At 41.2% G+C, this 27,728-nt stretch overlaps 3 protein-coding genes and 2 long non-coding RNA genes across 5 annotated transcripts; 2 read left to right on the top strand and 3 right to left on the bottom strand.

Moving 5' to 3' along the window:
- Window positions 1-3,032: 3,032 nt before the first annotated feature.
- On the bottom strand, window positions 3,033-12,511 carry ppp1caa (protein phosphatase 1, catalytic subunit, alpha isozyme a). Its single transcript, XM_020705073.3, has 8 exons — window positions 12,362-12,511; window positions 11,988-12,097; window positions 7,427-7,558; window positions 5,571-5,801; window positions 5,381-5,485; window positions 5,075-5,298; window positions 3,933-4,067; window positions 3,033-3,854 (listed from the first exon to the last, which is right to left on the bottom strand). Exons 2-8 carry the CDS (start codon window positions 12,040-12,042, stop codon window positions 3,744-3,746), a joined length of 993 nt encoding a protein of 330 aa, XP_020560732.1. The 5' UTR covers window positions 12,043-12,097; window positions 12,362-12,511; the 3' UTR covers window positions 3,033-3,743.
- Window positions 12,512-13,757: 1,246 nt separating this feature from the next.
- Window positions 13,758-15,771, bottom strand: LOC111947734 (uncharacterized). The gene is made up of 4 exons (XR_013657823.1): window positions 15,575-15,771; window positions 14,652-14,846; window positions 14,481-14,560; window positions 13,758-13,991 (listed from the first exon to the last, which is right to left on the bottom strand). It is a non-coding gene; the product is annotated as an uncharacterized LOC111947734 (long non-coding RNA).
- Window positions 15,772-18,762: 2,991 nt separating this feature from the next.
- On the top strand, window positions 18,763-21,172 carry cldni (claudin i). The gene is made up of 3 exons (XM_023957355.2): window positions 18,763-18,895; window positions 19,831-19,978; window positions 20,068-21,172. The coding sequence occupies exons 2-3, from the start codon at window positions 19,847-19,849 to the stop codon at window positions 20,569-20,571; spliced, it is 636 nt and encodes a 211-aa protein (XP_023813123.1). The 5' UTR covers window positions 18,763-18,895; window positions 19,831-19,846; the 3' UTR covers window positions 20,572-21,172.
- coro1a (coronin, actin binding protein, 1A) lies at window positions 21,123-26,657 on the bottom strand. Its single transcript, XM_004071173.5, has 11 exons — window positions 26,519-26,657; window positions 25,458-25,661; window positions 24,601-24,723; window positions 24,390-24,519; window positions 23,832-24,013; window positions 23,416-23,535; window positions 22,910-23,014; window positions 22,689-22,834; window positions 21,998-22,055; window positions 21,704-21,919; window positions 21,123-21,470 (listed from the first exon to the last, which is right to left on the bottom strand). The coding sequence occupies exons 2-11, from the start codon at window positions 25,653-25,655 to the stop codon at window positions 21,378-21,380; spliced, it is 1,371 nt and encodes a 456-aa protein (XP_004071221.1). The 5' UTR covers window positions 25,656-25,661; window positions 26,519-26,657; the 3' UTR covers window positions 21,123-21,377.
- LOC110015451 (uncharacterized) lies at window positions 25,557-26,657 on the top strand. The gene is made up of 2 exons (XR_002290647.3): window positions 25,557-25,688; window positions 26,480-26,657. It is a non-coding gene; the product is annotated as an uncharacterized LOC110015451 (long non-coding RNA).
- Window positions 26,658-27,728: the final 1,071 nt, after the last annotated feature.

Below are 27,728 nucleotides of genomic sequence, written 5' to 3'. Positions count from 1 at the left end.
TCGCATGTCTGCATTTAAGCACGAAGAGATCATTTCTCATTAAAATGCTGGAAAAAACGTTTTTTTTCTTTAGAAATGCATTTGTAGTTCACTCTCCGTGTTAATACAAAATGATTGAGAGACTTGCTGTCACATTTGAACGTTTATCAAAAGAGTTATTGAAGCAGGAAGTCCGACTCTGTGAAGCTCTTTCTAACTTTACCTAGTTCTCAGAATCCTGCACTCTGATTGGTTGACTCCGCCTCCTCTAACCCTCCCTCCCCCCCTAGGTCCATTATCGGACACAGATCAGTTTAGACACAAGTTTCTCGCCAGGAATGAGTCAGAATTCAGAGCGCAGTTGTAGCGCACTTGTGATTTGCGCCAGCAGATTCAAACACACGCAGAAGCACATTTGAGCAGTTGTAATCACAGATTTGAAGTTGTAACTCTAAATGAACACATGCAGATGGAAATTTGTCAGTTCACAGCAGAAGATTTTTACACACAGATGCAGATTTTTTTTGCACAAGTATTCACATTCTGTATTACAAGTTCTCAAATCAAATATACAAGCTCGTCCATTTTGGAACATTAATACCTTCATAGAAGCCCCCTTGTGGGAATTGTCTTGGAAAGCAGGCCTGGCCTCCACCAGCCAGTCTCTCCTTCTGTGGACAGGTTCCAACTGGAAAACAATTCAACCCATTGCTGCTGCAATATTTAAGCTACTCCACAGATATGAAGCTGTTGTAAAAAATAAAAACTGCTCACTCTGTCATCACAAAGACTGTTTTATGTGGCTAAACAAATCAATTTAACCTTAGAGTTTGGTCATGTTAATAGACGTTTATCAAAGAGTAAATCTTTAACCTCCCTGGAGCAGCAGCTCCTCTTTAAATATAATTAAGTCGTCTGATCTCAGATGATTTATCTGTATTGATTTAGCTTTTAAAAGGATTCATTTTGCTCGAAAAAACTATTTTAAACTCTTAAAATCAACAATGATCTGGGGGGCATCCGCCTGACTTTGTGGCTGATTGATCCAGAAGCTGAAGTCTGAACTGCATCCACCGTCTATCAGTAAAGGCAGAAGGTAACTGACAGTTTTTATCATCTTATTCCACACAAAAAAAGAGACACTGATGTGCATTAAACCGTGAGCATGACGTTAATCTGAGGTGAAAGAGCACGCCGTGCTGTGATGAACTCTTTGTTTTCCATCTGTCAGGACTGAGTGCTGCAGATACTTTTGCAGTTTTCTGTGCAGTTGGCATGAAAGAGGCAAAATACGGCAACACACAGATCCAATGCCACCCATCCGGATGACTCGGCCGAAGAAGTACAGCCCGCACATGCTCATCCCCTCACTTTTCCTCTAAGATTTCACGAAAAAGAAAAACAAGACACAAAGTTCCAAAATTCTGTATTTTATTTTTGCCTTGGAACAGAGACTGTCTGAGAGGCCTGAAACAGATGAAACCCAAATAATAAAAACTATGGTTTATTTCTCTTTCTTTTGGAGTTTAACTGCTTTAATCCTATGATTTTAGACTTTTCCCCAGCAACAGTGCATGGTGCAAAACATCCCTGATTGATTAAAGGTTCCTACACTAACGAGCTAGCAGTATCTTAAGTGTTCAGTCAAAACTATAGGAAAACTCAGAAAGCAAACTTTAGACTCAACACCTTTAAACAAACAAGATAAAGATGCTTAAAGCTGAAGTTTAAGAGGAAAAGTGTCCATCTATGGAGCAATAATGCAGGAGATTTACTCATCTGTTGATGCTATCCTAAATTTCTTTTACACCCATGATAGAAGACATTTCCCACATTTATGATCAGTGTTTGCTGACATTTACAATCAGAAGTAGCAACACCTGAACATGACAGGCTCCTCATAAACATTAGAACGCCTGTTTACATTTTTATTTAAATGTGAACATAAAACTTGCTTCATCCTCTAATCATGGGCTGTGAGTGTTTTTCCATGTGGATCATTAAATTGCATGATTTTGTCGTTGAATTTTCACTTCCTGAGTTGACTTGCTGGGTGTTTAAAGAAAAAAATAAAAATGAAAGTTGCACAGAAACCGTTCAACAGAATTTACCGGTGACGTTTGAATCTCTTGTCTGGAGAGGCCTTGAATTTAGCACCTCTGGCTAAGAAACAAAAAAGAAAAGAGGAACAAGAGCAGGTAGAACTCCAGCTCCTCCGCGCTCTGACGTTTAGTGGCTTCGTAATCTCAAAGCTGCATGTGTTTACACTTGAACAGAGCGCTCAAGAATGAGGATAGAGAGCAGACAAATGGAGCCATTATGCAACACGACGGACGGACGGACAGAAAGTGTGTCTGGGTTAGAAGTAACGGGCAGTGAAATACTTTTAATACGCTGCAGAGGGAAGCCTTTTGTGTTTTTCACCAGGAAGCTGAACGTCAGCCTGCTTTCACTGGGAAGACCCTGTGTGCCTCTGAACTTAATGCACAGCGGTAATTATAAAATAAAAATCACCGCATTTGAAAACAGTTTTGTTTTATCCGTCTATGGCTCTTTTTTCCCCACAGCTGAACCAAAAATTATTGCAGGCAAAAGCATCCCAAGTAATTCTACATTCCTTATGCAATTTCTTTTACTAGATTACTAAACGGCAGAAGCTGGTCGCGTGGAAAACGCCTTAAGCTAGGTTCAATGGGAATACGTGGTTGTGATTATCTGAAGTATATTTGTTGAACAAAGTTTCATACGCACTTCCTACAATTCCAAACGGGAGTTATTGCACTGCTCTCTCCTCGGCCACGTGTGCCCAGTTTAGATTGGGAATGTTTACATTGAACTGAACACTTGAATGTTGAAACTATTCATAACATGTAAAAAAAAAAAGAAGAAACGAAAAAAGGCTCTGTTTGTGCACCTTTAACACAAACGTCCATTCTTAAAATTCCAAAAATGTGTCTATTCTCAGCAAGCCAGCAACACAGAGCTAAAAACAAAAAAAAAACATGACCTTGACAAACATGACAAACACAAAAGTGATCCGCATGATGGCCAACTTGAAATGAGCTGTGATTTTTATTTAGTCAACTTTGAGTGAACTAAAGAAAAACAATGCTGGTTTCATGTTTCTACAAAAATAAAAAGAGGAAATCTAACAGCACGTCCATGATGATGAAGTCATATCAAAGTGGATGTAGGAATAATAAACATAAAAACACGTTATTGTGGTTCCGTCTTTCAGCATTCAACCGCACGTCTGTGCACCCGTTCACCTACTGTGAAGCCCCGCCCCCCTCCCTACCATGAGTTGATCCCAAAACAGGCCCCCCACCCACCCCATCACACAGACAGACATGGCCCTCTGAAACATGGTGGACAAACGCCCTTGTTTAGCATTAAACAGCCCCCCCCCCCATAGATGCAGCTAGGTTCAAATGTACAGAATTCATGAGAAGATCTATTTTTACAAAATGAAGAGAAAACAGAAGGAATAAGAATTCAGAGGAGAAGGGATATAAAAGAAAACAACTCCCTTTTTTACCATTCTCACTTTTTACCCAAACGCTCACATAAAACATGCAAATGACCAAAGAAACAACCATTAAAATTAGTTTTACAATGAAAAACCCTCTCTTGTTCTTTTTGGTTGATGGTTTTTAACCAGAAGAAAAATGACAAACAAGTTTGGGAGGTGAGGGGAAAGAAAAAAAAAAAAAAAAACTGGGCCGACAGAGGTGGCGCGTTGTAGGAAGGGACCTCAGCGGGTGTTATTTCTTGGCCTTGGCAGCCTTGGCTGAATTTCGCGGAGGAGTCACCGGTCGTCCCGATCCCATTCCTCCCCCGTAGGGATACAGTTTCTTATCTGCTGGCTTCAGAATCTGCAAAAGGCGGAACGTCGGCTTTAGCTCTAAAGGCTTCGATCCAGAAAACGGAGGGACAGAAAAGGTTCTGCTCACCTGGAAGGAGCACATGAGCGTCTCGTCCACGCTCATCATAGCACCAGCGTTGTCGAACTCGCCGCAGTAGTTGGGAGCTGAGAATAGAGTGACCAGTTGCCTCTTTGCAAAAAACTCATAACCGTCTTCAACCACCTTGAATTAGGAAAAGAGAAAGAATGGTTAGATCTGTTTGATTTTGAAAAGCCCCATCATCCAAGCAACCATATTGTTCGCACTATAGGAAGCACCGTCGGTGATCATCTATCTTCCAAAAGGCGCATTAACACAAAGGAGTCAAAGACGACTCCGTCAGACGTTATTCTCTACTTTCCCAGAACCTTGTTTTTTTTAACGCTCAACACGTTAGCCAACTTAGAAGCGTTAGCATTTTTGCAATCGCTGCAACTCCCAAACTAACGTAATAAAATAGACAGATGCCGCTTAAACTGTCGTAACTGTGACTGCGCTAACGCCCAACCTTGTTTGGAACATGTAGAAAAAACTGACAGACCGCTATGGACAATTAAGGCATTTAAAGGGCCTATATTATAGAAAATCATCCGTTTGAGTTTTGAAGTGTATTATAATGTTTATTGATCACAAAAAAAACAACCTCAAAGCCGCATTTTGATCCATTCATGTATCTCTGAGTATTCCACTAAAACCTGCGCTCTGAGCACCAGCCCCTCCCAATCCACAAAAAGGACTGGTCCTCACATTGTGACATCACAGAGTGAGGAACCGCCCCTTCCAGGAAGAGTCTGCGCTGCCGGCTCCGCCCCTAGGCTAACACACACACTTTCTTTATGGAGCTAGCTGTGATTGGAGAAATGCTTTCCTTTCATATGAACAATACGTACAAGAGTTTGGATGTTGTTTGTTTTTGTGAAAAAACACATTAAATGGGCGTCACCATTAAGGAAAGAAAGGCGGGGCCTCAGTGATCGAGGCGCCTCACTTCTTGGTAGGAAAAGAGTTCATGAAAATAACTTATATTTCATTAAAAAAGCAATTCTATAGTGTGCCAAAGGTCATATATTATATATGTAGTTTACTCTGACAAGCTTTAGAAATGCACGATTGAGGCCCTGTGAGGCTTTTTTAGGGGTGCCTTACAGTGCGGAAAATAGGATAACCTGTGCAGCACAGGCTAATATTACCTGATGTGCCCTGCATATTAGGTCCATGTCATGTTTGTGCAAAAATTTGGCCACCACATCTGCACCGAACGTAAAGGAGACCCCGCGGTCGTTTTCCCCCCAGCCCAAAACGTCTTTGTCTGGATCCGCCCACAGCAGGTCGCACAGCAAACCCTGGTCCGGCACGTCTGTGGGCCGCATTACTCTGCGGATCTGCTCCATTGACTGAAGGTCGGGAGAGAGACCTGGACAGAAACGAGAGGCGTTCATCGTTCTCTGAATGCGTCTGCTTCTTGACGGCTGATGTTCAGGTTCATCGAGGGCCACCTCCATGACAGCAGAAGATTTTCTCATCTACGATGGCAGCCACTGGTAAACAGTTAAAGCAGTCTGTGAAGGTCTTCCACAGCTTAATGTTATACCGCCGCTTACCTATAGACACACCAAAGACACAAAAAGGGAACATTTACCACCTGAAAATCAATTCCCATCCCTCCCGTGTGTCTCCTGAACTCACACTCATCATAAAAGCCGTAGATTCGATTAATAGAGGCGCACTCGTGGTTACCGCGGAGCAGGAAAAAGTTCTCTGGGTATTTGATCTTGTAGGCTAAAAGGAGGCAGATGGTTTCTAGTGATTGTTTCCCTCTGTCCACGTAGTCGCCCAGGAACAGGTAGTTGCTTTCTGGGGGGAAACCTCCATACTCAAAGAGCCTCAGCAGATCGTAGTACTGACCATGAACATCACCTGTAGAGGGCAGCAGAGAAGAGGAATTCAAAATGTGGATTCACTCCCAGCATGAATTTTTATTTCTCTCAACAACCAGCAAGTAAAAATGACAATTACCTGCACGTTGAATGATGTGTGCTATAAGCTGAGTCAGTCAGGCTCTGCGTTCATGTTTAAATATGAACAAAGCCACAAACAATGCTGAACTATTTTAGTGATGTCAGTGTGTTTCAGTCACGCGCAAATGGCCGAATCAACAACCAGATTCCCAAACGGACGGCAGGAATGTAAAAATCAGTCTCAGCATGTTACTGCAACATTTACCCCCCCACCTGACTGCAGAAGTTACACCACAACAGCCCTTTATAAGGGCACTTGTACACTGCTATAGTCCTATGACTATAAGCCATCATGAGAAAAATGCTACCAGAACATGTTAAAAAGAAAACAAAAATCTCAAGTTGCTTGGTCTTTAAAAGACAACAAAAAGTGCTGTGCAGCTGTTGGGACTTTTTGACGTCTGTTTATGACTCATGTTCAGCTGCAGGAGGGTTACGGCTGCAAAACGCTTCAGCGCTGAGCGCCAGCTTCACGGCTGTGCCGTGCAGCGTCACGCAGTCCACATATGCTCCGACGGTGAGAATCCCTTCACCGACTTTATTCAAAAGACGACTACAGTGAGAAAACGCAGACACCGTATTACAGGGTTTTAAATTACCCAGCATGCCTCTCACTGTCATCATAAAAACTACTAGGGATGCACCGAATATTTGGCAACTGATTATGTTCAGCGAAATATTGCAAAAAAAAAAAAGCCACATTCAACTTTAAGTGGGAGTGAGTGAAAGTAAGGCTGAAGAGCGCCGTGTGTCACAATCAAAGTCTGGCTAATCAACGCGCAGCGACGATCTTCTACAGTGTGGAGGTACGCCTAAGTGATCGAGAACGGCAATAGAACTGCAGTTTGAAACAAACCTGGAACCAAATCACACAGAGGGGGTTCATCTGCTAAATACTTCAGCACCTTAGTGTTAATTCTCGATGGATACGAGAATCACCAAGGTGGTAGTTGAGAACGTGGCTTAAGGTGAGCAACAGTTTAGTGTTGAAGACTTTGGCTTAAACCAGAGGTGGGCACTGAGGGCCGCATTCCTGCATGTTTTCCAGCATACCCTGCTCTGGCATGTTCTGATTGGCTGGACACACCTGAACCAGGTAATCAGCCACGAGTAGGGCAAGATTATTGGCTGGACACACCTGAACTAGGTAATCAGCCATGAGTAGGGCAAGACTATCTGGAAATCATGCAGACACACCGGCCCTCGAGGCCTGGAATTGCCCACCCCTGGCTTAAACTGAACCCAGTTACACGATACCGACCCGGCGGGATTTCTCACAAGTGTTTCCCTGAGATGTAAACATTTACTTTATTTATAAAACCATGTTTAAAGGTGATTCGAGGCCATTTATGCAATACTTAAAAAAACCATGAAAAAGGTAACATCCACATTTGATATTTTTTATTTTGATGCATCCCCTAAAACCCACAGAATCATCTGAACTCTGAGTGCTGTTTCACAGGAGACATTTGGACTCTGCTGGAGGGCGCAGAAGCAGCCCGGCTTAACCAACACCCAACTTACCGCAGATTTTTAAGGGAGCCTCGAGCTCCAGCAGGATTGGCTGGCTCAGAAAGATTTCGCGGGACTTGAGGCAAAGGCCACGGATCTCGTTTTCTGTGAGCTGCACATTCTTCCCTGGCCGAGAGCCTTTGACTGCAAGAACCAAAACAGAAGTGAACGTTTGAAAGGAAACAGAGCCTTTACAGAGATGCATTTACAAGAATATTGACGTAGAGACAGGAAATGAAATGCAATACTCAAATGTTAAACCAGACCGGACGGTTAACACCTCCCACCAGCCAAATGCTGTCAAACTCTGTTAGCGGTTCAGTCAAGGCACCATATCAGGGGACACTTCAATCACTTCAGAGGTAGAACTGCACTGTGAGGAACTGAGCTGCTAACATGACACGACACAATGAGCCGGCACACAAAGGCTTTCTCAAAAAACTCAGTGGAAAACTAGATGTAGATTGTTAACCTCAACGCACATTTTTTGAACCTGGAAGAAACTTAGAGACACGGAGCCACTTCCTCTTGTTGCTGATGTTGCACAAACTGCAGACGCATCATTAAATTCCTTCTGATGTGAATTTGACAGTAGTTTCCAAACTGAGGTGCATGGGAGGGGGTGCATTAATGATGTATGACACACTGTGTGCAAGCACATAAATGTCATTTGGGTTGTTGTTTACCTCCGTCTTAAGCCTGCAGTAAAGTAAGGATTGATTGCATTCACGTTCGGGAGGAAGTACAGACGGATTGTGCACATGCATGCATGCATCTGTAGATGGGCTGCAACGAAGAACGGCTGTGTCCGGGCTAAAGGTAAAGCCTGTTCATTCTGATTTACACGATTTTCTTTCCTTGCACATACTACATAAAACTTCTCACTAAAAAGGTGTGAGAATTTTAATGCTATTCTTGCAGAATTATATTATGGAATTTTTTAAGAAAAAAGTTAATATTTTGAAATTATTAAAAAAAAAAAAGTCAGCAAAAGGAAAGAAATCCACTTATACGTCACGCACTTTGAGAACTGGTAGAATTTGGGTCAACAGTTCCCAACTATGAATGTACCTCAGATAATCTGTAGGCACTGAAACTGTAAGCAAGATTGCTAATGGTGCAGTTTGAAAACAACAAATCAAATGACAGACGACAACAACCCCAGCCATGACAGCGCGGCTTCATGCCCAAACGCCACCCAACCATGCCGATCCATCAAATGCAGGAGCTTCCAATGGGAACTAAAGCGCTCCAGTGAATACCTATGACACATTTCAGTGTTGGGGCGAGTGTGAACGGAGCTCATGCTGTTGTAGAGGTACAGCTTCAGACAGAGTTTTGTTCGATTTTTTGTATATAGCCCAATATTACAACAATAGTCGTCTCAAAGGGCTTCATATCGGTAATTGTATAAGAAACATGAAATCATGAAGTCATAATTTAATAAGTAATGGCTAAACTACGCAGACTAAGCTACACTGGGAATCCCTGCCCTTTGACCCTCCTTCTGGGCGAGGAAAAACTCCTAAACAAATCAGGATTCAGGAACAAAAGAAGAAACCTCTGGGGTTATTTCATGAATTTATGACATTAGCAAACACAGACCTGAATAAAACTGAACTCTGAAGTAGATTATTGCAGTAAAAGATTAAAAAAACAAAACATGCAGCTATTCACTGCTGCCGACAAAACTTAAAGCAGAGAGCATGCGGTGGAACAATAACTCTGTTGTGAAGGGACGACAAAAGGCGATGAAAAGTAGATATAAATACTGCAGCACGGCTTGTTGTTTTAAACCTGGATTAGAAAAGGCTAAGCCCCGACAGAGTTCACTCCAAAGTTAGCTTCACAGTCAGTGGGCAGCAGCGAGCCAATCACGTGGACTCAAACAAAAGAATTTCCACAGCACGGATCACAGAAACAACAGAATGATGCTCGCCGTCGGAAGTGATGGAATCGAGATGCGCGTCCGACGCCGTGCCAGTTATTCCTGTTAGGCTGATGTGATGTCACACACACACACACCAAGAGTCTGCCGAGCTTTCAGACCCGAGGAAGTAATCCAATTGAAGCTGCTCATTACCCAAACACGTTTAATTGGTTTGGTTTCAAAACGGAGGCGACTCAGGATCAAACGGCAATCTTTTGATGCATCATTTATCCTTTAATCTACAGTCCTCTTGAAAAGAGATGGATCTAATGGAAGTGTCAACTAATGAGCGGCATTCAGAGCAATCGAACGCATGAGCCAGAAAAGGTCAAGAGAGTTACACAAGATATAAATACTGTCGGAATCAGGCCTTTTCTGTCTTCTCCTGTGTTTGTTAAACACCCTTATCACGGTTAGTGCACAGCCATCCATGTACCCAACACTTCAGCGTGCCCCACAGTCAAAGTCAAGCCGCCTGGAGGCAATTTTATTGCCCGGGCATATTTGTGTATAATCCCAATCACCTCCAGCAGCTCAGCTCAGCTGATCATGCGGGCCAACGCATAAGACGGTAAACACACTGAAGGTTAAGGTTACACTTTTCTCACAGGGCTGCTTCTAGGAAACATCATTCCAAACATTGTTTTGTTTTTTTACTTTTCAAAAACACCTTTTTATTGCGACTTGGAACAAAAAAATAACTAAAACGGCTGAAGACACTCATCACTTTATCATTCAGCATCTCTTCTGTGTTTATAGTTGGAGGCTTTAAGAATGCCAGATATTTTCAGCAGAATATCTACACCACAAATGTAAATTAAAAACAAAGAGCGTCTAAAAGACTGAAGAAAATGAGCATTAGAAGAAAAAACACAAAACTAGAAAGCATTATTATTAACTCCACTTTGCCATTTCCGAAAATTTATTCTGAGGGAAATTTGGGTTTTTAAAATGATCCTAGCACTCTGCTCACTTGGGCTTCCGTTGTTCCGGATACGGTTAGCCTCTCGCAACGCACAGACGTAAAGATGCCAACTAGCAAAGAGGAGCTTGTTCCCAAAACAGGAACTGGTTGTGTTCTGTAAATTCAGACCTGGAGCAACAAACCTGCACGCTGCTAAATCTGTTTGAAGGCTAGCAAATGTGGGAATATGACAAATTTGTTTCAACGTCTGAATCAGAGGCTCTGTCAGTCGAGCGCCAGAAGTGCTGCTCTCTGTGAGATGTTCAAACTAGCGGCAGCTCACAAAACAACCACCAGGGTTTTACAAGCATTTTTGCAGCCAATACAAATATTTTTAGGACTTTTCACCAAGGCCTAGTGGAAACTTGCTTCAGTGAAATTGAACCAGGTAAAGCTGAATAATTCCTGCTTATTGCCTACAACATGGAGCATGTGTGGGTGCACGCTGACGTCCAGGCAGCCGGACCTCAGTGTGTTGACATTAGATGTTTGAGGATGAGCGATCAATGAACTAAAAGCTAGTGTAGCTTTTGCCTTCATGTGGGAGCACATCACCTCATTAGCTTTACCTTCTGTTGTCTGCATCCTTTTAAGAGCAACACTAAAACCCAAAATGTTTTAAGGAGCATTAAAAAAATGAAGCTTAGATATTTGTAACATGACTCTTTTCTCAAAGAAACTGAATAAAACTGAAAAATGTAACAATTTGCTGAATGTAGCTGTATAATCTGATCATAAAGGGACACAAAACAGTGGAATAGAGGTGAATTAAAATACACTTGAGATAAAAAGCAAAAATATATATCTTTTTTCTTCTTCAAGACTGTTTTTCTTAAGGGACTTGATATATCTAGATATATTTAAATGCGCTTATTTTTTTTTATCAATTTTGAAGTGGATGTTTAGGGCTAAAACCTATTCATTTATGCAGATTCATGCAAAGTTATTAAAAATAAAGACATAAATAATGCGTAGCAGTCAATAATTCTTCCAGTTTAGGTAGAAATAAAACTATACAGCAAAAAACAAACTATAGTCTATAAGGTGTGGAGAACAAACCAGGAAAGAAAAAAGCAGGAAGACATTCTTTAGAGCGTGTAAACAATACACCTCACTACTATGGAGTTATTCTGATTTAAAACTGGAATTATATTTAATATTAGTCACACTATGAATCCCAAAATCTAGCAAAACCTGAAATCTTACAGCAAGAATAAACACAAGTTATGATCTTTCTGCTTTTGATGAGTAAAACAGAAATTTGTACTAATAATTGCAACAGTTTGAGACAAATCACCTCATCTGGAAGCACTAGAGAGTCAGCCAGGGCCACATTCAAAAAATGATCTTGTTATTTTAATTCAATGTCTTCTTTCAAACGCACATAAACTCCACATTTAGGAACATCTGAATAACAAAAAGGTTAATCATTTTAGATTTTTAATTTTATTCCAACCACTGAACCTGAGAGCAAACTTAAACATAATCATACATAATCATAATAATAAACATAATCAACATTATCATAAGTATGCTATTTTATCCCAGCGCGCCGCGACATCATTAGCGTTGCATGACCTACCTAGTAAATATGTTACACACATTTCACAGCCACTTAACTCAATAAACGGTGAAAATAAAAGGGCATTTCCGTTAACCGTGAGTTTAATTCTCCTCACCTTCCAGAAGACGTTGAATTATAGAGTCGATGTTTAATTTGTCCGGCTCCGCCATTTTCCGTATTTTCCGACGTTATCGAGCTGTAGACCTTGGTTCTTTAGTGCTGCGCCTTCAAATTCAAAAACAGACAGATTAAGACAAGTTAACTGTTGGTCAAATCATTTGTTAGCTTTTTATTTGTTATAGTTTGGTATATTTGTGTGAATGTGACGCACCGGCGAATCGAGCAACAGAAAAACAATCAATGAGCTTAACTGAGACTAAGCTAACGAAGCTAAGCTAGCTGCTAGCCAAGTAGCATACGCGAAACATTCAATAATATTCGCGACTAGCTCAACAAAACCCCAAATCAGAAGATTAAATGTTCCCAAACCTTATATTCGGGGTGACAGGTACGCTGCTTGTATGTAAAGAGTGAAAATATATTTTCTTTGAGTTAAATCTTGGCCCCTTTCCAAGGGGTTGGCCAGGTCGCTCCGCTCTTTGCCCAGGAACTTTAAAACAGGGCCATTCCAAATGAGCGTCTATGGTAGAATTCGGGGCGGGGCTAACAACTGTCGAAAGGTGATTGGTCCGTTGAAGATTTACCAACACAAAAATCTGGATATGATTGGCTATAGAATAGCTCCGTCAAACACGTAGGCCCCGCCCGTGACAGTTCAAAACGCATCAGGTGATGACGTACTTCCGCTAAAATCTCAGCCTGCTAAGCCATTTCCGCTCGCGCTGAAGCGATTGTTTACAAAGCGACATAACAGCAACTACAATATGACTAGTAAGAAAACGTTCAAATTTCAGCGAACCATCTATAGTACAGCCGAGCATTGCTGTGTGTCTCTGTGTCAAGCTTCGAGCAAGTACAACAGTTTACTTAGTTTTCATACATTTCCATCTGACGCGGAAATCAGGCGAAAATGGCTTGTAGCTATCCGGAGGGACAATTCACAGTTACTCCCCATACCCGAGTATGTAGCCGACATTTAAACAAGGATGATGTTCGTGAGCTCTTATCAGAGACGGGGAGGCGGCTATTAAACAAGGGAGCTGTCCCAGCACTGTTTGAGTGGAACAATTTCACCCTTCCCACTTCACGACCGGGGGTGTGGGAGAGGAGAGAGCGTCCTAGCTTTGTAAATTACTTTGTATAAATTGAATTTTATAATTAATGTTATGTATGCACTGCTGTACATTGCACATACTCTTTGAATAAAGAACTACTGAATTATTTGCATGTTATATGTACTTTACCTCACCAATGCTTTTAAGCCATCTGTAATATAAGAATAATACTTTCATGCACAGTGAATTATTTACTGAATAACATTTATTTAGGGCTCCCAATTTACAAACAACAGTTATAAAATACTATTTTTAGGTAACCAATTATCAAAAAAATTAATCGGAAGAACATGTAACATGTAATTTAATAATAGATTAGTATTAATACAACAAGAAACATAGTAATACTATTAAGAAAAAAAATAAAAACTTGAATCAATATATATGTACAAATATTTTGAAATGGATTGAACTAATAAGAGTTACTGCCAGTAAGAGAAATGGAGAAAAGAGAAATTAACAGCACTCTATAAAGAAGTGTGACAGGCAATCAGAATCTAATTATTTAGGGAAGCAAAGAGTTTGTTTTGTGTGCGTTCTCTAATGTTGTTTCCAGGGACATCATGTGGTGCTGCTGATGTTCAGTGCAGACAAAAGAGCAGGTAGCGGGTCCCAGCCTGTAACCCTGAAGTGGCAGCTGTGGGGGAGAAGGAGCATCTGTGTGGGGACAGGTTTTTGGAACTCTTTTTGCTGGCATATGATAGGATAACACACTTCCTTCTTGCACTTTTCCAAATGCAGAGTCAACCAGAGGAACATTAATGTCCATAGCCATAGTTGTTATCAGTGGAGCCACATCACTTGGAACATCATGGTAGACTTCATCCACCCTGAGTGTGGAAAGTTCAGGCAGAGCTGAACTGACACCCTTATACAAGTTGCTCCTATGGAAAAAACAAAATAATGTTTTTTTTTAATTTAATTTTTTAAAATGAGCCATAAAGTAAGTTACATATAAGTTGAATGAACAAAATAACAACAAAAAAGCTTTATTTATTTAAACATACAATGTATCATATGATGAGATTATTACTTTATCTGAGGTCTCACTGATTACTACAGAAAATGCATTACTACTATATCTGCACTTGAGAGCACTTTGACTCGGCGCAGTAATATCCACAGAAATATCCTTTTAGGAGTGATGATATTACTGCGCCGAGTCAAAGTGCTCTCAAGTGCAGATATAGTAGTGTTCCCAAGTGCTATTCTGCCATACATTATAGTTATCCATTATAGTTATCCAGAGCAATTAAGTGCACGCACTGAGACGAGAGAGGTATGCATCAACTCATCTTAGTTAAGGAAATAACATAGTTTAATATGAAAAAACAGTGGAGTGTTCCTTTAATGATAATAAAAATAATACTAACCTAATGCCTTCCATCAGTTTTCGTTCCTTGGGTCTGGCTGAAAGAATCACCATGTCATTTACAAGACCAGGTTTAACACCCTGCATTTGAACAAAAAAGGTTTTCAATAAACACAAACATCCATAAATAGAAAATTAAGTAGAAAAGTACCCTGTTAAAAACATTAGTTACCATGGATCTTGGCTTATGCCACTTCTGTTCAGTCTCTGTGCAGCTGTGTGTTGGGGGAACAGAGGTGATGCTAAGCTGGCAATAATGTGCAGTCTGGTACAACAGTGCTGCCACATGATTACACACAGCTGTACCTGCCACACAGGTACACTGGCAGCTTTGTAGCTGCACAGGACGGGCATCCGCAAGCACAATCTGAAAATACACAAATCTGTTATAATAGAATAAAAGCGCAGTTTTTTTAAAAAGAGAATACATGAGTACAGTGAGAATGTTTAACAAAACAAACAAATTTGAACCATCGACATATAATTATTAACTACTAAAACAATTAATAACTACTAAACAATTTGTATGAGCTAAAATTGTAGCCACAATATTATTTATATTATTATTTATCTCACTTTACTCATCATCCCCAACAGTGGACACAGAACGTGTGTCAATGCAGTGACAAAACGGAACTCAGTTTCTGTGAATCCCAGTGATTAGCGTACATATTTAAATATCGATAAATATTCCAACACACCAGTGTTATTTATGGTATGGTAAATGAAATTTGTCTTTAAAATAACCTTTAGCATTATTAGATGCAATGATTCACAGAAACTTTGATCTGCCAAACGTAACCTGTCTCATGAACCATGAACCAATCTGCGCTGAACCTGCAGTATAACTTTCTCTTACGCTTAAGCTGTGAGGCTTTTGGCTTTTCCTCATAGATAGATCTGTAGCACTCAGCCCTAATCGTTACCTCTCCTGTGCTTGAATCCTTGTTTGAAACTGACATTGACAAAGGCGTTAGGAAAATTGGCTGTGATTGACACATAATAGTAAACATAGCCTACGCTGCACCTGCTGCGCTAGCACTAGATAGCATGCATGCTATGGGCATGTAAACACAGAACACGTCCAGATCTTACCTTCAAAATTGTGGATGTAGCTTGACACATACAATTTGAAGCCCTTCTCTTTCTTGGTTGTCGAAGTGTGACATAACTTTTGTATGATTCGACTCACGTCGTTGACCGTTACCTTTGGGACATCTTGAAGGGACCGAGTGAAAAATGCCATAGTTGTTATTGACGCTATGTGCTCCGTCGACGCCGGATGTAACCTGGCTGGCCGACTTGGAATGCGGAAGTGAGTGTGCATATAGCCTATTGTGCCAATGGCTCCACCTAGCTTTGATATTTAAAATCGTTTTCAACCCATTCAAAACTGTACATTTTGTTCGCTTTTGAGGAAGTTTTAACATTTTTAACATTAACATGTCACTGTGCACCCCGCACAGTGACATGTTAAAAAACAAATTTTTATTTTTTTAAGTCATTAATTTAAACTGTTGGGTTGCTGTGTTTGTAATGCCAAGCCAACCGCTTTTACTGCTTGTGATGCCACTTTAAACACTGACACAGGCAAGAAACATGGCTTTTTTCAAAAGGATGATTAAACTGTTTTAATAACATTATAACTTTTGAATTAATTTTTTTCACAAGTTATTGAGATTGTCTTTAATCCAAAGGTATGTTGTTTTCATAGTAGTGGATTAAATATGGTATTTCTTATTGCTTTGTGTTAAACTTTAGCTCTGACCGACTTCTGCATTTAAGAAGCAGACTCATCCTGTAAAAAAATTCAAGTTGTTCCAACTTAAAATAATTTGTAACCTGGCTGCCTTAAAATTTTAATTTAAGATAGCAAAATATTTGTTGTTATTTAAACTCAATGATAGTATTTTCAACTTAAAAGTTCAAGTTCACATAACTTATTGATTTGTTGTGCGTACTTAATGTTGTAGTTGAAAAAAACATATAGTTTGTTGTTTCAACAACACAAATCAAGTAATCACAACTCAATTTTAAATCTGGCTTACACATTTATTTAAGTAGTTTGAATTTAGTTGTAAGTTGACATTATTTAACAAATTAGTTAGACTTAATCAGAAAGTTAGTTGAGAATACTTGACTTCCTTTGTTGATGTAATAAAAATATTTGTTTATTTAACTTAAAAAAAGATTTTTCTTAAACAAAGCAATAAGTGATATAAACTTTATCTTTTAAGTTTGGGAAACAAATCGATAGGTTGAAGTTACTTGAAATAATTTGCTAGATTTAATCAAAATCTTAAGGCAGCCAGGTTACAAATTATTTTAAGTTGAGTCAACTTGGGATTTTTTACAGTGTGCAGTGATTCACAAAAAGGGGTGTTTGCATTGTTTTTATGCTGTTTTTAGCCACCTCGGTAAGCTCCTCCTCCAGAACATTTTTTTTTGACTTTTGTCAAGGATTGTTTTATTAAAAGGTTTCTTAACATTGTTTTTAACTGAATTCTAATAAATTATATTTTAAAACAAACCACCGCCTCTGCCTTGGTTTAGAGCAGGACCTGCACCTGCCTTACTTCAAAATCTTTTCCTGGGGCCCAGCAGCCCCAGGTGGCGTTGTCAACCCGTTTTCTCGTGCTGCCACATGTACATTTTGTTCGCTTTTGAGGAAGTTTTAATTTCAAACTGTACCCCATTGTTCCCGTTTCAGTGGCACAAATATGACTTTTACCACATGCAGGGTTGAGAGAAACAATACTTTGTACAAGAAAATGAAACTATTTTCAGTCATTGCTATTTTCGTATTGCGCAGGACCTTGTGATTTGTGTTTTAATGCAGAATTTTTGTGATATTCAAATTAAATTTTACTTAAAAAAAACCTTAAACAGTGCATTTATTGTAAAATAAACATCTGATCCACAGAGCCCAATTCTGTGATTATAAGTGTGGCCTAACAATGATTTCTCACACCTCCTGGTTGTCGCAACCTTTTCTAAAATTATTTCAATGTATTATGCAAGTCAAAACTGTTATGACTGCATTCCTTTTATATGTACATGGCTTTTATATTTGACCTATAAAACAAAGCTTCACGGTTCCACGAAGCACCTCCTGCGGTCCCTGCCCCCCTTTCTCGTCGTTCATCATCCTGGTTTCAACACAAGAAGGTGTGGACCTCAGACAGGTGGGTTGGAAATCTCCTTGGGAGTTGTTTGTGTTAAGTTGAGTGAGGGAGAAAAATGTCGGGAGTTCAGCTGACTCACTTCTGTTGTGGTGGAAACTTGGGATTGAGAAATGACCATCAGCATCATCAAAATGCTGTCTCAACACTTAAAGACATGGGGTGGCTGTTCTATTTGATAAAAGGTGACAAGAAGAATTTATATATATATTAGGGGGTGTAATGCACACCCCTCCTTCCTGAGGTTTTTTTCTCTTTTTTCCTCCCTGGAATTCTATGTTTTTCCTTACCGAAAAGGAACTCTAAGGGCAGAGATGCCCACTCTAGTTTAGTCTGTTTAGTTTAGCAATCAGCCATTTAACTTTATAACTGATTTTATGTGTTGTACAATTAATGAATCCCGTTGAGACAACTGTGTTGTAATATTGAGCGATTTAAATGAAACTGAATTAAATTAATGATTCGTTTTAACGATTCGATTCCTATAATTTGTGGTTGCGATTCGATTCGTATTCGATTTATTTGGAGCGATACGATTCACTGACCTAAAATGGATTCCAGGTCATCTTTGGCCAAAAATTCCACCAGTGTGACTCAGAGAGAAATACCTGAACAGTGCAGGGGAAGGTTTACAGATGATCTGCAAGATAATCAACTATAAATGAAATATGTGCGCAAACAAACCAGTAAACAAGAATGAAAGTCAAATTCATTCATATTTTAGCTTCAGAAAGTTCAGGCCACTGCCACCGCAAATAACCCAAAGGGGAGGTTATTGGAACATTCTACTACACTGTATGGTCACATGTTTTTGCTTCATTCAAAGGATGGACTGATCATTTTTTGCTGCTTCACGTGTGTGTGTGTCGTCTGCTGTGATTTTTACCTTATAGTAAAGTAAATCCTTTATCCAAATGTTTCAGTATGGATATAATCCATGTATTTCTTTTTAAAATGATTTTACAATTGTATATAGATTTGCGTGACTTCTCTGCTTTAATGCAAAGGCCTAAATACCCCAGCTGGACAAGCTGATACTAGTTGGTTCCAACTCTTCAGGTTGAGCTTTTCTTTTTTTTTTTTTGAGCCCCTCCCTCCACCTGCTGCCCTTCTTAAATACTCTGACATTGTTAGACGCAACACAGTTCTACAGTTTAATAGAAAACTGAATCTGCAACGACCCACAAAAGGAAAAACTTCAAAACTTGACCAATTGTTCAATCTTAAAAAAAAGGTAAGAAAATTCTTTTTTATTCACAATATTGTTTTTTCCTGCTCCAAAAAAAGTTCTACAGGTGTAGGAAAAAGATCAGAAGACAAAAGAAAGCAGGAATTCTTTGTAAAATTGCTTGAATTTTGTGGGGAAAAAAATAACTTTTTTTTTTGAGAGTTTAAAAGCAAAAAACAGACATGAACGCTGGCAATTTTAAAAGTATTCCATCACATTCATTTTTTCTGATTTGTTGGTATAAGAAATAAAGTTTGTAAAAGATCTAGATTTAGGTTTGTTTCTCAAAAAGTTTTTACATAAATATTTTTCAGATTATTTAAAAATTAAGTTTTATAAAAAAAAAATTTTTTGTCTGTTATCCTATAATTACAGGAGTGTTCAAGGTTTTTTTTGATACTGTTTTAAAATGTAAAAATACTAAAGGCTTTCAGCGTCTTTTGTACTTTTTATGAAGATCCAATCTTTTGTTTGTTTTTGTGAAAAATTAAAAAAATCTGGATGAAAATGTTTGGCTTTGAAAAATATACATTAAGTAAATCCTGGGTGAGATTATATAGGGAGAGATTTATTTTCCTAAATTAAATGTAGATTTATTTTTATTTATTGCCCGATTAAAGAAAAGAGCTTTAGTGTTTAGGTGGTTGTGAGGGTGTGGTTCTTTTAGCCTGAGGTGGAGGGAAAGATGCTTACAGCTAGATGGAGCAAGTCTGAACAAGCCTCTGAGGAAAAAAAAGACAAGTTCTGTTCCTGGAGGCAGCAATTTTTCTGATTGCTTAACTCTCTCCCTTTAACCTTTTATATATATATATATATATATACATAAATATAAAAGAATAAATAATTTGATATTTATACAACTAAAATTGTTCCCTCAAAAATGATCTTTTTTCTCTGAATGGAGAGTTTTCTGATCCTCTTATTTCTTGTTTTCTCCTCAGCTCCTCCTCCGCTAAAATGGGATCTTCTGCCGTCCAGATGGCGTGCGTGGTCCTCGGGGTCATGGGACTGATCGGCATTGTGGTGGCCTGCATTCTTCCTCGCTGGAGAGTGTCGTCCTTCATCGGCTCCAACATCGTCACGGCACAGGTGAGGAAAGGTTCTCGCGTTATGCTCAAAACGTCTCAGAACGGGGGCTTGTGGTGATGCTGAGGTTCTCGGTGTCTTTGTGGGAGCAGAACTCCGAGGAGGGCCTGTGGATGGAGTGTGTGGTGCAGAGCACCGGCCAACAACAGTGCAAGAACTACGACTCCATTCTGGTGTTGCCCTCCGACCTGCAGGCCGCCCGGGCCATGACCATCATCAGCTGCATGCTGGCGGTCCTCAGCCTCCTCATCATGTTCTGCGGCGCCGACTTCACCACCTGCATTCAGAACGAAGACGCCAAACCCAAGATCAACCTGGTGGGCGGGGTGGGTCTGCTGCTGGCCGGACTGCTGGTCATCATCCCCGTCAGCTGGTCCGCCCACATCACCGTGAGGGACTTCAACAACCCGCTGGTCCCTGCCAGCATGAAGAGGGAGATGGGGGCCTGCATCTATTTGGGCTGGGGCGCCGGCGTGCTGCTGCTTCTGGCCGGAGGTCTGCTGTGCTGCTTCAGCCGGCCCAAATCCAGCAGCCCCGGGCCAACCGCCAAGTACTACAGCAACAGCGCTCCCCCCTCCAACAAAAACTACGTGTAGAGTCCTTCAGAGAGGGGACGAGTGTTGAGAGAATGGAGGAAAAACTGGGACGCAGAGATGAACCCAGTTGTTGATTTCAGGAAAAATAAGTGTTTGTTCAAATGTTGACTCCAAAAATAGATTTGTGATAATATCTACACTGTTTTCCTTTTTGGTTTTGACATGCCTCATAAAGGAGAGGCTACACAAAAACCCTCATTGACTCCACAAACATTTGAGTTTTCCTGAAAATCAGATCAAAAACCTGGAAAGCACAGATCTGCCAGCAGATACTAACCATGATTATCTGTAAGCTAGGAAATGCAAGGATTTAAAGCGGCTTTACAGGCACAGATTTAGATGATCTGCTGTTTTTCTCTTTGTTTGTATTATTTGTTGTCAGAAAAATCAATCACAAACAAAAATCACCTCAGTAAGAATATCTGTGCATCGTTTTCTGCAATGATTCCCTCACATTTATGCTCATTTTCTATGATAATTGACTGAAATGATGACAGTTTGGTCAACCTAAACGGATGTTTGTGCGCATTTTTAAGATGAAAAAAAAGACATTTTGAAAATATGGAAGACTTTATTCCAAATAAAATCATATATTTAAAAAGGAAGTATTTTTATTTTAAATTTAATTGGTCACTAGAATCAAATAAATGAATTCTCAAACTGGAAAGGTTTCACATCTGTCCTAATCTATCCCTTTGTCTCACTTCCACCCAAAGTGAACGGCAGTTTCTGCGCTCTGTCAGGTTGTGCTCCTGTGTTTCCATCAGCTCTTCTGATGCATTTTCTAGCTTGGAGGTCTGTCATCTTTAATGCTTGCTCTCCAGCTCCATCACACGCTTGGTCAGCTCTTCTATCGCAGCTTTAAGGTCCTTCACTTCCTTCTTCAAAGACTGCACCTCCTGGGAGACAGAAAGGCAATTTTGCAGCATTGATTTACTCAATTTACTCTAAAAATAAAGAATTATAAGCAAATCAAGTGGGAAAAAATGTATTTTTTTGAGAGTGAAAAGAGTCCAACATCAAAAACTTAGTAATGATGGCTTTTTTAAAAAGCTGAACTATGTCAAAAACATAAACATTTAAGGTTTTAGGTCCAAAAAGGCTCAGTCAGGAAAAAGAACAAAGAAATCACCCCGCTGCTGTCCGGCTGAGTTCCCGCTGAAGCAGTCGTGGTCTTCAGGAGACTCTTGTGAACTTTGAACTCCTTGGATTTGGTCGTGGTTGCGAACCCCTCCTTTAGAGATATCAAAACCGGAGGAGCGTCCTTCCCTGCGAACCACTCGTCGGCCTCGGCCGAAGGCTCGGAGCCGAGGGTGTCGGGGTACAGATCCTCCTGAAACAGATCCGACTACACAAGCCGGAGAGGGCAGAGCAGTGAAGAAGACGTCCATGACAGCTTTCTGAAATTTGTCTGCCTAAACCGTACCTTGCGAGGTACCGTCATCACAATGGGCTCACATTTCCTCTCGTGCAGTTTGTAGAACCTGCAGGTGGAAAAAGGTTCATGTTTCAGGAAGTTCGGTCAGGGAAAGGGGAAGCAAATGGAGAGTAAACACACTCCAAAATGTTTGTTTGTTTGTTTGTTTGGGTGGATCCTACTTGCAGCATTAAACTGGTGACACACATTGTTAAAGACCCACTCCAATCACCTATTTTCAAAGTGGTCTTTTAAATATGATTATGCTGTTTTTAGCTCAAAGCAAAAAACCTGTTGTTTCTGCAGAGCGGCAGGAGTTCATTAAAAATTCCCCTCTGAGTGACCCATAACTGAGAGCTCTCTGTTTACATGCATGGGTTCTTATTGGAGCTGTCCAGTCAAACAGTTTTGAGCCAGATACCAGCTCAGATGAGGAAAACAAAGACTCACATGGATCTATTTGTCTGCAAGAGGAGGCATCGGCATAAGGCACAGCAGGGAGCCTGTGGCCCCCGCCCAGAGTATTTTCTACGTCACGAATACGATCTTTTTCAAACTGCATTTATTCGTCTGCTCTAAAGAAATACTCAGAAATGCAGTTTGAAGCTCATTTTTCTTTATCATCATTAAAAAAATGGCACAAAAACATGCTGAAAACACCAAAAAGTTGTTTGTTATTTCATTAAGCTTCTTTTACTACCTGGCAATTTCACATTTGTTGATCTCCAGGCCCCTCTTGGGCATCCAGCCCATCCCCTTCTGGCTCTCTTTGCTGCTGTAAATGGACAGGTAGTGGATGTAAGGAGCCTCGTCTGTCACCTCAAAGTAGCGGATGCTGCTGTCTCCCTGCGGTGAACAACAAACAACTGAGGCGTCTGCATCAGCGCGGGCCGAGCGGCGGTTTCAACATCAGCTCCTGACCTTGCCACAGAGGTAGACCACGTTGGTGTCTGGGTCATAAAAGGGCAGGAGGACCCCGCTGCTGGTGTCCAGCTCCTGCAGAGTCAGCGGCTCGGAGAAGTTTTTCTGTAATCAAACAATCAGAGGAAATTTTACTTTTAAATGTCTCTTAAATGTCTCTAATACACACATAAAACAAGCCCGTTCTGCAGCCCGGAGGTAAGCCTGGGCCTTGTTTAATTGAGGCTGACGTGGCGCCTCACCCATGTTTCAGTAATCTGCTTGTTGTGAAACAGTGTTGTAAGACATACATCAGTATTAAAGTACTAAAGTTAATCCCTGTAGACAAATGTCCAGCTGTCTAGATTGATGTGTGAAACTGAAGCAGCTGAAAATGTTCTTAAACGACATCCAGCACTCCAGCATCACTTCTCTGAACAAAGCCCGGATGCTTCAAACAAACACGGAAAGATTCCCGTTCCTTTGCAGGGACTAAAAAGTGGAGTGGGAGAGTTGGTGGAGCTCACCGGATCCCACAGCGCCACCTGCCTCTCGCTCATCCGGCTGAAACCGGTGCTCAGGATCTTCCCGTCAGACGTGAAAACGGCTCGGATGGGCCTGGAGCCCTCGTGAGGCTTCTCCCGCTCCTGCAGGTGAGAGGCAGAGCGGAGGAGGCGGGGTTAACGGAGACACAACACTTTGAAACAGTAAGTAAACAAAATCCCTGTTATTGTTTTCAATAAAAATAAAATGAATGAATTTATGATTTGATGGATATGAGCTTCTATTATTCAAGCGCCTGCGACGGACAAAAATCACAGAAAGGGTTTCTTTTAAACTAAATCTTTTAAGTTAACATAAGAATAGCATGGAGATAAGATAGCAGAGTCCTCTGAGCGTTTGGGTGAAATCACAGTTTCTGTGGTCAGAGAAGGAAGCGTACATAGAGGACGGTGCCCTTTCGGGGGTCCAGCACTCGCAGCGCCTTGTCTTTGCAGGAGGTGAGAATCTGGGATCCGTCCCTGTTCCAGCAGGCGCAGTAGATGAGGTCAGTGTGGACGCTGTCGATCCTCACGGCCGCTTCCCCCCGAGCCACGTTCCACAGGATGACCACATTGTCACAGCCTGCAGGGAAAGAAAATTCAAAAACACTCGGTGTTCGGATCGTTTTCACAGCAAAACGCTTGAGTGGCTGAAGAAAAAGTTTTACAACTCAGCTCTGTATGCAACAAGCAGAATAGGGGAGATGGTTACCGTGGAAACCGTGAAAAAAGGAACAAAGCATTCCAGGAAGAGGAAAAAAGTCTTAAAGTTGCTTTGGATGAGTTCTGCATTACAAAATAAAAGCTTGGGGGGAAAAAGTGGAAGTTCATTATTCTAAATATAATCTGCTAGAGGCAGCAGATACACACATTTGTTAATAAAATGACTGTTTATTTATCTTGCTATTTATGTAATTTGAGTGTTGTTTAAACGCCTCTCTGGTGAACGTGAGCTTCACCTGCACTCATTAGCACATTGTGGGCGGTGGGGTGCCAGCTCAGGATGCCAACTCGCTTCGAGTGGCCGTCCAGCTTGACCACCGGCTCTGTGAGGGACGTGGTCAACCCCCCCTCTGGAATCTCCCAAATCTGGAGGGAAACGATGGATTTATCAGCACAGTTTTGCAAATTTGTACCAGAAAAAAAATAAAAAATAAAAACCTGACCTACCATGACACTGCAGTCTTCAGACCCACTGGCAATGATGTTGTCGTTGTGAGGGCAGAACTCGATGTCCAGAACCGGACCTGTGTGCCCACACACAGTGGGGTAGGACATGTCGATGCGTCCAGTCTGCAGGAAATCATGGAGAGGAACGCTGACAACAAACCTCTGGTTCAATTTAGAGTATTAAAAACCAGAGAAAATGGCAGGTATTTCTTTACACAAAAAAACTGTGTTTAGATTTTCTATAACAGATTTCTCTGCAAATATTAACACATTTTTTGAAAGTTGAAACGTTTCAGCAGGTAAGAATCACATGAATCTTTGAGACTGAGTGAATAGAGGAATTTTTAAAGGAAGCAAGAGCGGCAAAACCTAAAATTAGCAGAAATTTACGGCTCATAACCATTTCCAGTAAGAAAAACAGGAAATGCAGAAAACACCAAGGTGTGAAAACAGAACCTAACAGCTGTGGACTGACAGATAATAAAGAGCATCAAATCCGATTTTATTGCTCTGTTAGATAAGATGCTAATGAGCAGGTGCCTGAGGGAGCAGACGTTCACATGCTCAGGTGAGGATTGAGGTCGACGTTTTGGAGGCATAAAAAGCTCGGGTGCAACCAAGCACTCCTCCGGTGACTGTAGAAAGAAATTGGGTAGAGGCCACATCCTGTCTATCTCCACTGAGCTGACAACAAACTCCTAATATGGTGAAAACTGCATGTCTGAGTGACGTGTAGACAGACTGAAAGACTAAATCAAACTTCCTTCTTTGCTTGAAGGTGTGAGGCTGCTTTCCAGAAGAAGACACATCCTTCTTTTGGAAAGTCTGCAGGGGGGGGGGCTGACATCCTCCCTCACCTTGTTCAAAGGAAGCACAATGAAGGCGCCCCCACCACTGGCGTCCACGATCATGGCCACAAACTTGGGGTTAACGGAGCAGAAGTTGCTGTCCCAGGTCATCTGGGAGATCCGGATGTCGTCGTAGCATTGGTCGGCCTTCACCGCCTGGCCGAAGACGTGACGGAACTTACTGGTCCTCACAACCTTCCTGGACATGGTGAACTGGGAAGAAGATGCAGGTGCTTTAAGGTGAGAGCAAGTCTTCACTGACACTTTTTGTCCCTTTTATGGTCATGCTGTCGGATTCAATGTGGAACCAAAGTGACAGACTTAAAGCTGACACTGCTGTAGAGACACAGGAAAGTTTAAAAAAACAAAAAAAAAGGGAAGCCAACGCTTTCACAACTGCTTCCTCTAATGCCTCTTTTGTCTCCCGTTTGTGCTTTAACGACACATCAGAGTGGACAAAAACGTGCAAAAAAAAAACCCATAAAAGACACACAACATGCTCTGGTGACGTGTTTGAGCCCCACATGCAGTCAGCCAAAAAAGGTAAAGCAGCTGCCAGAGATCGGTTACACCACATCCTGCAGGGTGAGCAGCAAAACTCCAAAGCTTTCACATGAAAACTCATCCCACCATCAGTGCTCTGCTCTAAAGCTCTGCGTCAAAGACCTCCAAAATGACGCAGAAAACAAAGCACCAATCGGTCTAACAGCATCTTAAAAAGCTGCAAGACAAACCTTTGCATCGTTAAAGAAAAAAACAAATGCTTGAATGGCTGCAATTTACCTCCATTTGCAGATTTGACTTCCTGGACTGTGCGGCCGCGCCTAACTTCAAACCCAGAAGTGCACAACTGTTGAGCTGCATGTGCATCACAAGACCTGGAACTCTGTCTAATTTAATAACTCCTCAGAGGGAGCTGTAATTTTGTCAAGCATGTCCGTAATCTGCTCGTGTCACCGTGTCATGGGAAAGTTAAGAAAACCCGCCGGTGATTCAGAAGAAACCACATCTTCACCTTCCATGTCTACCAGGTGCACTGAAAGCTGTGTGAGATGCTGCTGCAGGCCTACCTGGGGAGCTTCAGGGTCGAAGGCAGCCGGAGGAGATTCAGGAGTTCACCCAACACCCTGCCAACCAGAGTGACGGCTCACAGGAGACGGCGGCTTAATGTACATCACAAAGTGACATGAAGGAAGTGAAAATTTCAAATGAAGGTGGAAGTGGGAGGTGTCTTCTGCAACTTTGTGCTCTTGAAAAACGGCAGAGGGACGCGAAATGAGAAATACGGATGTTTTAGATTAGAAAGGGATTTGAAAAATGCAGACTGATTCTGCGGATACAAACCAACGGTTTTCAGGAGCAAACCAGCTCTGAACTCAGAGAGCAGGAACACAAATGTGACTGTTATAATAGCAGAGGTTGATCCTTAAAATCCTGCAGACATGCAGAGTCCAGCCACTGTCACAGGCTGCTGATGGTATTTGAGTAGAAATAATGTGAATATAGGTCATTTTTATTTATTCTATCACCAAGTTGGACCTAGTAAACAGACATTCTGCTGTATAAAGACCCACTCCAATGAAAACTGTGTTTTTTGGCATTTTTCTCATGATGGAGGATATATATTTGGGGAAATTCAGCTTTAAATTGCATTTCTAATGATTTTTTTGTGCAATTAGTCTTAAATCGAGAGCGGACATAAAAATACAGCTGAGAAAAGATCGCAGAAAATACGGCGGGTGGGCCATAAGCCCCCTGCTCCGCTTCATTCTGATGCATCCCCCCCCGTAGACGACTGGATCCATAAACGTTTTTGTTTTCCTCGTCTGAGCTGGAATCTGGATCAGAACTGTACTGAGGAATAGCTCCAATACGGCTCGCCATTTTTGCTGCATGGCTAATGTTAGGTTTCAGACGTGAGGGGCTTTAAGCTAGCAGGAGAGAGTGTATGGATGACGGGAAGGGGTGGCGGCGTTGCTCTGCACCAACGGTTCCGCCCACAACTCGGAAGTGAGTTTCTAAGGAACTCTGCAGAAACTATGCCCTGGAAAATGACAGTTATTTTTTTTCCTAAAATCAGCAAAATCCTAATCAAAAACCACTGGGAACGCTTTGACAACAGATCAAAACATGATCGGAGTGAGACTTTAAGACATTTAAGCTTATGGCATCTGTGTGAGGAAAACAGAAGTGACATCTGCTGCAGCAGGAAGACGCTCAAACATGAAGCTGTGTGTCTTTGCAGACATTTTCATGCTCATCGGTTTATGATAACGTATG

Source organism: Oryzias latipes, chromosome 8 (genome assembly GCF_053564925.1).
Source record: "Oryzias latipes strain Hd-rR chromosome 8, Olatipes_Hd-rR_3.1".
Taxonomy (NCBI): Eukaryota; Metazoa; Chordata; class Actinopteri; order Beloniformes; family Adrianichthyidae; genus Oryzias; species Oryzias latipes.
Note: the sequence above shows the minus strand (reverse complement) of the source record. Positions and strands in the feature narration are given on the sequence as shown.